General features: G+C 45.6%; 1 protein-coding gene across 1 annotated transcript; it reads left to right on the top strand.

Moving 5' to 3' along the window:
* Positions 1–5: 5 nt before the first annotated feature.
* Positions 6–7,827, top strand: VPS33A (vacuolar protein sorting 33 homolog A (S. cerevisiae); the record flags this gene model as incomplete). Its single annotated transcript, XM_010186963.1, has 11 exons — positions 6–94; positions 630–819; positions 1,627–1,743; positions 2,249–2,423; positions 3,128–3,321; positions 5,058–5,184; positions 5,367–5,434; positions 6,024–6,161; positions 6,534–6,671; positions 6,830–6,998; positions 7,583–7,827. Coding segments are annotated over 11 exons (1,599 nt in total), but the record flags the coding sequence as incomplete, so codon positions are not given.
* Between the last annotated feature and the right edge of the window lie 3,341 nt (positions 7,828–11,168).

Below are 11,168 nucleotides of genomic sequence, written 5' to 3'. Positions count from 1 at the left end.
CGGGCCGGCTGCCCCAGGCTGACGTCAAGAATATCATCTTCTTCGTGAGGCCTAAGCTGGAGCTGATGGACATCATCACCGACAACGTGCTCAGGTTTGGGGGTGCTTACGGGGGCCATGAGGGGTTGTCGACTCCTGGTTCTCTGCTTGGGAGCCAGCAGGGAGTCCCGCCAAAGGAGGGGACAGCTTTGGCCTGAACCTGCTGTGCAGTTTGTCATGTCAATGCAGATACCACAGCTGCACCACAGATGCTCTCAGGGCTCATGTTGGGGTGCGGGCATCCTGGGGAGGAAGATGGGGATTTGCTTTGGCTGGCGACGCAGAGGGTGCATTCCTCATTAAGAAGATGTGCGTTCCTTCTAATTAGCTGGAACAGGTCATGCTTTGGTTGGCCCTCCTTTGGAGAACTGCAGGAAAGCCAAGTTGCCTTGCCCTGGTTTTCGACTTGTGGCTGCGGACGCGTGTGGCTGGGTAAAAATTATTCTGAAATATGAGGTTAGGAAGGGAAGCTGTTAACAATAACCGAGGGCAGCGGTCCTATTTCCTCTGAATTCAGCGTCCCCAGCCCGCAGTCTGTGTTGCTTCCCACAGTCACCGTTTTGCTGTGCTTCTGCCTGTGACTCTTCCAGGGAAGACAGAGGCCGCTCTCCCCAGAGGGATTTCCACATCCTCTTCGTGCCGCGCCGCAGCCTGCTCTGCGAGCAGTGGCTGAAGGAGCAGGGCGTGCTGGGGTCCTTCATCCACCGAGAGCAGTACAGCCTGGACCTGATCCCCTTTGATGGAGATCTGCTCTCTATGGAGTCTGAGAGCACCTTCAAGGTCAGTGCTTGTCTCTGAGGAGAAACGCTGTGTGTTGCTGTGTTGGCTGTTGGTGCTTGGTACAGAGCTGCCACGGGGTTTGTCGGTGACCCACATGGCAGGGAAAGGCCTTGCAGCAAACAGGACTCGATCCCAAGTGCTGAACTAAGCCTGAACTTCTCTGTGTTTTCTGACCAAACACTGAAGGAACAACTGCTGCACCAAGCTGCACCCCAGTTCCTCCACCTTTAACTGCTGGTGTTATTTTCACACATTGAGCATTCACAAGGCTTAAAATACTCAGTCGTCACAAAGAGCCAGCACAGTTTGTGCCAGAACAAAGCCAGAGAGCAGCACACAACTGTTAATGCACTGACCTGCATGGAGAATCAACGGCTGTCACACGCCAGCTGTGTGTCCTGCTTTCTCAGAACGCTGCATCTGGGGATGGAAAGGTTTGAGAGTTCCTTGAGCCACCTCCGCTTTATTATGCGTAGCCCAGAGGACATGTCAGGGCTTGCAGCTGCTTGTCACGGCTGTGTTGTGTGATGAAGTGTTGTGCTCTCAGATTGGCCTAATTAGAGGGAGAGGCTCTTTGCAGTCATTTTCTGGCTCTTTTACTCCTCTCAAACTTGGAGTAGCATGTGGAGCTCAAAAACATGGTAGTGTTGGGTTTGATCAAATGATTTGACGTACTGACAGCTCAGATAAGGTCCATAGTTTTTCCCCAGCCTGTGTCTCTTCTCAACTGTTCACTTGGAGCACGTGCTGCTGTGGAAGCAGCTGTGGGATGGACACCTTCCATCAGAGATCCTTCTTGTTGTTCAGGAATGTTACCTGGAGAGCGACCAGACAAGTCTGTACCATGCGGCCAAGGGGCTGATGACGCTGCAGGCTCTCTACGGAACCATCCCCCAGATTTTTGGGAAGGGTGAATGTGCGCGGGTAAGGCAAATGCTGCTGCTTAAACATTGCATCTTGTTGGTTAAATGCACCTGTGGGTCTTCTGAATCCAGCCATGGACCCTTCTTGTCATGGTGGAATTTTGGGATCATGGTCTTCAGGTCTTTGTCATCTCTGGCCAAAAGAAAAATCATTGCTGGTCCATAAGTCTCTCTGCCAGGAGGATTTATCCCTTCTATCATAACTCACCCTTTTTTCTTCTCTCTGTTTATTTGATACATTTTGTAATGAAGGAATGGCTTGAGATTAACCCAGTGCTTTGGCTGCAGTCACTGTCTTGCTAAGCTGCAGAGAGCAGCTAAGAAGGACTTTGTTTTCTTTGTCTTGTCCTGCCCCCATCAGTCGGATGGTTTGTACCTCTTGTCACTCTCTTCCTTTACACAGGGCTATGCCCCGTACTTCCATGAGCATGTGCTTGTAGGGCCTAGAAGTCAAATCCATCTGCTGTGGCCTGCACCGTAACCAGACTGATGTAATTTATTTTCAGCATGTGGCTAATATGATGATCAGGATGAAGCGCGAGTTCCCTGGAAGCCAGAACGCGATATTTCCCGTCTTTGATACCCTCTTGTTGCTGGACCGCAATGTTGATCTGCTGACACCGTTGGCTACACAGCTGACATATGAAGGGCTGATAGATGAAATCTATGGCATTCAGAACAGTGAGTCCTGCAGGGTATGGGGGAGGTCTCTGGCGTCCTGGTGCAGGCTGCAGCATCAGGTGGGCTTCTGCTTCATAAAACAACTGCGATGCAGGAGCAGCTTACCTGAGCATAGTGCAGGGTGGTTCAGTCTCAAGCTGGAGCCCATCAGGATCAGCTTTTTGCCTGGAATGGGGAGCTGAGGACAGTGCATGGTTACTGAATGGGAATGTTTGGGATGTTGGCTGGGTGCGGACACAGTGACGCAGAACATCTGGTGTGGGAGCAGCAATGTCTGTGTCTGCTTTCACCCTCCAGCCTGGCTGGTTCACACTGTGCCACACTGAAGGGAACAGTTTGTGACAGCTGTTGCGAATGCTCTCCTGCTCTTTGGGAGGTAGTAATAAAAACTCCAGAGAGGCATTTATGGGTTTTGATCCCTCCTGCTGTACTGAAGACTGGCTGGAAGGCTGCCTCCAATCCTTTTGTGGTAGCAGGGTAGCTAGCACTTGGGTTCCGACCATGTATGTGTGTGCAGGTCCCTGGGTGAGTACAGGGAGATGCTCCTTAATTAACACATTCGCACTGAGTTCTCTGGGCACTTATATTAGCTTTGCTGCTCAGAACAGTTTCCAGCTCGGGGATGTGTTTTCCCAGCCTGCTTATCTTAACTCCTGGTGGTAAAGTTCCAGTCCTTACAAGGGTTATTTCTCTGCATTTGGTAGCTTATGTGAAACTCCCTCCTGAGAAGTTTGCCCCGAAGAAGCAGGGCGAGGGTGGGAAAGATCTCCCCACAGAACCCAAAAAGCTCCAGCTGAACTCTGCTGAAGAACTGTATGCTGAAATCCGAGACAAGAACTTCAATGCTGTGGGCTCAGTGCTGAGCAAGAAAGCCAAGATCATCTCAGCAGCCTTTGAGGTGAGGCCCGTGTCCAACCATGCATCCATTGGGCATTCTTGTTGGATACAAACAGTCTGTGCTCAACAGGGCTACAACGGGCAGCTTGAGCTGTAGCCACACAATAATCTCACAGCCAGAATAAGAACTGTTAGCCTTCAGGAGCCCCACCAGTCTGTTCCCCCATCCTGGGACAAGATCAGCTCAATTTCGACTGTTCTGAGTAGGTGTTGGTCAAATCTCCTTTAAGAATTCTGTAGTATTACAGGTCCTCTCTTCTCCTCACACCTCTGTTCTGGGGCTTTTCCTATCCTCACTGTTAAAAGCTTGTCTCAGAGGTAGCCTAAGCCACATTTCTGCTGTCTGAGATCATAGTTCCTATAGTAGGAATGGCTTTCTTCAGTCTGCAGAACAGTCAGGTTCTGCTTCCCTCTGCAAGAGGCCAGAGGTTAATTTTAGCATACTCATAATTCCACTGTGTTGCTGTTGTTACCTGTTAACTGCAAGGTCCTTTTCCCTCTGCATTCATTGAGGATGCAGAGAAAAGGCTTTAAAAAATACAACTCCAGCATGTACTTCATTGTGATGTACCTTCAGTATTATGGCTGGCATAAAAAAACAATAGCAATGTGAAAAATACAGTTTCTTACAGGAGGTTTGACCTGTAAATTCTTGCTCATGTGTCACCTTAGACATGAAAGCTGGAGAGTGCTGTGGGTTTTTTTGTGGTTTTGTTTGAAAACATCCTGTTGATGATTCATAAAGAAACTGAGATCCCATATCTCTGCTTTCAGACTTCATGGGGATTCTTGAGATAACTTGTTACGCTGTTTGGTTGTATTTCCTTGTTTTTTCCTTTGCCTCTTCACTTCTGCTACATTTAAGATGAGGCAGCGGTACACTAACTGAGGGGATAAGGCTGTGCTCAGCCTTATCTCCAGTAAACATCTATTACTGCAGTATTAGTGCTGAAGGTGCTAAAATGGATTATTCACATTGGTTCTTAAAAAAAATAAGAAATCGTCAGAGGTAATAGGTGATAATGAAATGGCAGCATACTGGCAGCAGAGAACTTCTTAAATTACAGCCTTCATCATTATCACTCTCTTGCCTGCACTTGCCCATTTAAATCCTTCGCATATGAGTCAAATTATTATTAGTCCAAGTTACAGCAAGAGGTGCATAGCCCAAATGAAATACAGACCTCTGGACTGCTCTGAGAGCTGAAGTCTGCATTGTGCTTCATCAGATCCTTGGTCAAAGGCCATTGTAACAGCCAGGGATGGCGAATGGTAGGCTTCTGCTGGCAAGGGACGCAGACCCTGCTGACCCCGTTCCTCAGCACTCTTACTACTGTTTGAGGGGAAATGTCCCCCATCTCTGACTGCATTGGCCCAGAGCTCCAGGTTTACACACAACTAGCAAAGTTTCATCTTTGCATGAAAAAGGTAGTTCTGCTGGTAGGGAAACTAAGGAGCAGATAGGTGGAGGAAAGTGAATGGCAACACTGGTATAATGGAAAAAAGCAGCCTAATGATCTTGTGGTAGTATGTCCTGCCTCTTCTACTGACCAGAGTCCTGTCACAGATAAGGCAGTGACTTTAGTATGAGCATTTAAAGTCTTGTCTAAAAGGTTGCATATCTCTAACAGTATCTGCTGTTGCAGTGAGTACAGGAAAAAGCTTTTTCATTATAAAATGATCTAGTCACTGTTTCTAACTTGAACAAGACCTAACCTAAGCAACGGATTTCTTTAGGAAAGACACCACGCAAAGACCGTTGGCGAGATTAAGCAGTTTGTCTCACAATTGCCACACATGCAGGCAGCGAGAAGTTCTCTAGCAAATCACACCTCCATTGCAGAACTCATCAAAGACATCACCAGTGAGTATTCATTTGTTAAACAGTCTAATTTAAATAGAGCAAGATGCAAGACAACTTGATGGACACCATTCAGCTTGGCAAAAAATTGGCTTTGCTCCATCCAGTGCATCTCTGCTGAAATGCTAAATGTAGAAAATAAGCTGTCAGTTGCTACTGTATTGATTTTCATTCTTTTCCCAAAGCATCTGAAGATTTCTTTGATAATTTAACAGTGGAACAAGAGTTCATGTCTGGAATAGACACAGACAAGGTAAGTAGATAATACCAATTATGACTCTTACATCTTCAAAAAAATCAAATGTATTTCTCTGGGTTTATTTTTCTATTTGGGCTTTTTGAGAGAGGAAATATCTGATCTAGATGATGTCTGTCTCCTTCCAGTGTCAAGGCTGTGAGCTCTCACATGTGTCTCCTTGCACATTTGCAGTTTTTTCCAAGCGACATGCATCACTGAACATGCTTGGAGACAGTGCTGTACCATGAGTGTTGCCATGCTCCAGTTACCAGTCGTTGCCTGTAATGCAGATGTGTACACCTGGGGTGCTTTGACTTGGACAAGGCCATGATGTGCTGTGAGGGGTCAGTGAAGGATTGAAGGCCATTGATCAGAATTTATTCAGTGCATCAGACAAAGTAGCTATAGACTGCGGGAATCGACATGCTTTAGAAAGACACCAGGTGGAACCAGTGCTGGACCACTGCTTTACAACTGGCCTTGAGCTGCCTGCAGAGCAGCTGCACCCTCTCTTGCTCTGTACTAGGCAAAACTCGGTCTTTTGTTCCAGGTCTTCTAGGCACTTTAACAGATCTTAGCAACTTCTGTATTTTTTTTCTAATAGGTTAACAATTATATTGAAGACTGCATAGCTCAAAAACATCCATTAATCAAGATTTTACGTCTTGTTTGCTTGCAATCCGTGTGCAATAGTGGGCTGAAGCAGAAGGTCCTGGACCATTACAAAAGAGAGATTCTCCAGGTACGGCTGGAACTTTTGCATTAATAAATGTCTGAGAAAATCCACATGAAATGCTCAGCTCTACAACGCTTGCACTCTAGACAAGCACGTGTTATACATGGGCAGTGTTGGCTCCCAGTGTGTACAGGTGGAGCACTGAGGCTTTTTTGACAGCAGTGACTTGGGAGGTGCTTATATGTGTTTTACGTGTAGATACAGAGAGATTTACATCATTGCATTTCTTACTATTAAGATTTGAACACTCTAAATGGGATACACTCTAGAGAGATCTTAACCAAAAACGTTCTTAGAAAAAGAGGCAAAGATGTTAGTTTAAACACTCTGGTCACGGATTATTGTCATGCTATTAAAGGTGAATTCTTTATGTTGCAGACTTATGGCTATGAACATATATTGACCTTAAACAACTTAGAAAAGGCTGGACTCCTGAAACCTCAGACAAGTGGTAGGAATAACTACCCGACAATCAGGAAAACCCTGCGGTTATGGATGGATGATGTTAATGAACAGGTAAACAAGTGCCTCAGCAGTGAACATTACACCTCACAATACAGATTTATGTCCAGCAGGAAAACCTTATTTTTATTATTATTTTTTTATTTCTGTGGTGCTGCTTTGCAGCATGAAGTAGCACTCACGTGCAGCCCATGCTGTCCTCTCTCCTGCAGAACCCCAACGATATCTCCTATGTGTACAGTGGCTACGCTCCGCTGAGTGTACGGCTGGCACAGCTACTGGCTCGGCCAGGGTGGCGGAGCATAGAGGAGGTTTTAAAGATGCTGCCAGGTCCCCATTTTGAGGAGAGACAGCAGCTACCCACAGGCCTTCAGAAAAAGCGTAAGTGTTGCTTTGTTTTCCCATTTTTTAAAGGGAGACGTGTCTCTGTTAGGATGGAATGAGGCAAACTGAAACCAAGGCTGGCAGAGTCCAGGCATCCTGGACTCTCATCTCCCTGTCCCACTGCAGTATTGGATCTACCTAAGCCGTTTCTGGCAGACAGGTTTCTGGCCTCTTTAAAACGTCCAGTCACGTATTCAGCCTGCTATTAATGCACAGCACCATGTGATACTGTAGAGCTGTATATTTGTTTAACTTCTCATCAGAGGACTAAAATAAACCCAACTTTACGCTGTGATTTTAATCAGTAACATTTCTTTACAAAGAAGGACATAGTACTTCTATATCTCCTAGTATTTATTGAGCCTTGGCAGGCAGAAGCATGTCCTGTAAAGAGGCTCCAGAGCTGGGAGCAGCACCTGCATTTCTGGGCCCCAGTCTGCTGTTTTGCCCAGTAGGTTTCTCCTCTAGTTCAGCTGCTATCTTTATTTTAGTTTCAGGTCATTTGGGATTGACTGACAGTTGATGGAGAGGAAACATAAACATAAAACTAAGACAACCTGTCAATTTCTCTGAATACACAGGTCAACACGGCGAGAACCGAGTCACTCTGGTGTTCTTCCTGGGAGGTGTAACATATGCTGAAATTGCTGCACTGAGATTTCTGTCCCAGATGGAAGATGGAGGCACAGAGTATGTCATTGCCACTACAAAACTCATCAATGGAACAAGCTGGATCAAATCCTTGATGGAAAAACTGGAGCCCGCCCCTTTCTAGGGTCTGTGGCAAGAGACAGTACAAGCGAGAGGCCCTGTGTGACACAGACACGGTGGCTTCTGGTCTTCTGGCATGGCTGCTTGAATGTCAGAGAAATAGGACAGTGAACAAAGCTCTCCTGAGACCAGCTCATGATGCACTTGCGTTCCTACTGTTTGTGCAACTGCCTCATAGACAAGCAGTGCAGGAAGGCATGAACAATGAAATAAACAACGGGAGAAAGAGAGATCCCTGCTCGTGGTCTGAATTGGCAAACAAGTGCTGGGGGAGTGGGGATTTGCCCTGGTCCTTCTGTTTGGTAAATTGCTTCTTTTTTTCCTTACCGTTTAGTTTCAGTGGGAGATGTGATTACTTCTTTTTACACTCCTAAGGTGCTAAGGAAGGAGGATGTTTTCTGTTCCTGATTTCATACAATATTCCTGCCCTGTCTTTCCCTCTCTGGTGCCCTATACATTTCATCAGGACACTGTGGATGTGTTTCTGGCTGAGATCTGTACTTGGCTGTACCTCTGCTGTACCCAGGGCTGTTTCCTGCTCATCCTTCTGATGAAAGCCAAGGAACTTGTGCTTCCCCCAGCTTTAGCACATTCACATTGACAGTCAGCAGCAAGGGCCAGGCCACAGTAGCTAATTTTTCTCATGTCCTTGGATGCTGATTGCACAATGGAAAGAGAACCGCTGGAAAGGGGAAGCAGTAACTTTTTTACTGCATGGGTTTAGAAACTCTCAGGCACCCAGAATAATGCACCCTCAGGACCTGCGTAGCCTGCACTATGCTGTAACAAGCTGGCCATTATGTTTTGTTCCCTGTAGGCCGCACTCAAGTCCATTGGCCTGTACTCTTTGGCCAAGGCATTCATTGGATTTCCTGCAGCAACAGCTAAACCGTGACCTGTCCACATGCATGTCAACCACACTGACTATAAATACAACCAACTGCATCAAAAATGATGAGGGAGATGCTTGAGCCTTTTACTTCCATTGCCAGCTTGAAGGGAGCAGTGTGAGGTGGCTTGTTTGTCCTAAGTACCCCCACCTGGCTCTGGAAAGCTGCTCCAGGGGATGAATTACATCAGTGTGTCAGGAGCTTGTGTCTGAAGACACACAGACACTCCTCACATGGGATTCAGGCCAAAAATAGCTACATCAGTGACACAGTAAACAGCGGGTTTAAAACAGACACTTTCTTCACCTCCCTGTTCAGGTTATAAATTGTGGTACTTGCTGCCACAAGCTGTTGCAGAGCTCAAAATTTTAAAATGGAATTTTCCATGGCCTTGGTGGCTGGGCCCTTGGTGTTGCAATGTGTGCAAGAGGCAGCTGCTCCAGCAGCCTCAGCTTTGCTACTCAGCCCTTCCCCTGCTCGCTGTCATCATACACACTTCAACCGTAACCACTGGCGACTCTGGTTCACACTGCATTTCACTCTTAAATAGTTAAAAACAACTGAGAAAGAACCCCCATCCCACACCTTAAATCACTCTTAGCAAACATTTCTGCTCACAGATATCCTGCATGATGCATAATATGTCCCATTAAAAAAAAACAACCAAAAAAACCCAAGAAAACCAAACCACCACCAACTTCATTTTTCCAAGTTGTTACTGTTACAGCGGTGGGTTTCGGTCTGTTGTTTTGTTTTATGAGTTCTGCCAAATCTGCCCCTTCACAGAGCCCCTCTGTCTAACACCAGTTGGCAGAATAAAATAAAAATGCATTGGGTCTTTTTCTGAAAGTGTTTGCTCTCTGGAATACAGAAATAAATAAAATAAAACCCTGCACTGTGGCTGCTGTATCCTTCTCCCCTTGCTTCAGCATAACTGCATTACTTAAGTTGAAAGTACTTTTCTAACAAACATCTGAATGTTTTTTTCTTTAACCTCATGCACTAATTGCATTCTCTTCTGCCACTTAACATACTACATGACAAGTACCTGTTGGATTTCTTTTGACTGTTAAAGAAAAATACATTCTTAATCATTTGAGACTTTTTACTTCAGGTGGGTACTTGCAGACTTGTCTTACAAAACCAAAACATGCTGCAACTTTGACAGTGATGCAAGGAGCAAACGTGGATTGCCTTGCTCTGCATTATTTCCACAGTTCCATTGTAAAGCAGGTAATTTCACAGTATTTAAAAAGAAAATTGAAGTATCTTTGGATCAAAAATTAGATGTTAACATGCAGAGAAAAACAAGAAACAATGTGATTCATTACAGAGTGTTCTTGCCTTGGCCATGAGGGTCTTTCTACTAACAGAGATTCCAGATTATTAAATCTTTTTAAAAAAAAAAAATCTTCAAAATTGAACTAATTGCAAGGACATGAATAGCAGGGATCAGGCTAGTTTGTGAACTAACCTTATGACATGTAAAAGCTACACCACAAGTGAATAAAGGAAACCACACAAAGCATCCATTCACCAGCTTGCTTACCTTTTCCCTTGGACCAGTGGGTGTGTTTGTTAGTAACACTAGAGGCAAAACTCATTTCAAAAATAGTTTACAACAGACACTTGGTAAACTTTAATCTACCAACAACACTGCTGCGTATTTTTTTGCAGGCTGTAGCCTGCACCACCACCACCAAGCTAGAGCCATGTGGACGCTCAACCCCGACAACGTCACTTCTGGGAACTATTCAACAACAACAACAGCAAAAAATAAAAACTATCTTGACGTTGATTGATTCTCTGGAGGAGCAATTACTACTTAACAGGCTTCCTGAGCAGCTTGATTATGTTCTGCTTCTGTCTAAGGCCTTGCTGACCATGCGGGTAATAATTTGATAACAAGAGAACCTAATTAAATTAAGGGGCCATTTTCTACATCATAATATCTTTGTAGGTAAGAGATTTGATTTGCAGTACATACTCTTCCTTCTCGCTGCTGTCTGCATTTGTCTGGTTTACAAGCAAAAAAAGAAGAAAACATTACCCAACCTCCACCCCAACAGACTTGCACTTTTCATGTAACGTTATCAGAAAGCACTTTTGCCAAAAATAAACACAGAGCTTACCTCCCTCCTCCCCCCTTGCTGCAAAAGAGTTGCAGCACTCATTTTCTGAAAGGTAGGGATGACTTTTTGAGTGTGCAAGGGTGAAGCCAGAGCAGCAACCCCGTGACAGTGCAGCGACCAGGCTGCCTTCAGCGCTTGCTCTCCTCTGCTCACAGAGCCTGACTCAGCCCGCACAGTTCCAGCCTGCACCGTGCTGCCGATTGGGGTGAGCCCCAGCTGTATGAGAGCATCCTCCTCCCCAAGGGGCCCACAAAAGCTCTGGGAGAACAGAGCAGGAGGCACAACAGTCTTCCAGATAACTGCAGAATAAAAAGTGTAAGACCACACAATGCTTTGGTAGAGGAAGAAACCCCCCACATTTTAACAAATGCTGC

The sequence above is a fragment of the Mesitornis unicolor genome, unplaced genomic scaffold (genome assembly GCF_000695765.1).
Source record: "Mesitornis unicolor isolate BGI_N332 unplaced genomic scaffold, ASM69576v1 scaffold27916, whole genome shotgun sequence".
Lineage (NCBI taxonomy): Eukaryota > Metazoa > Chordata > Aves > Mesitornithiformes > Mesitornithidae > Mesitornis > Mesitornis unicolor.
Note: the sequence above shows the minus strand (reverse complement) of the source record. Positions and strands in the feature narration are given on the sequence as shown.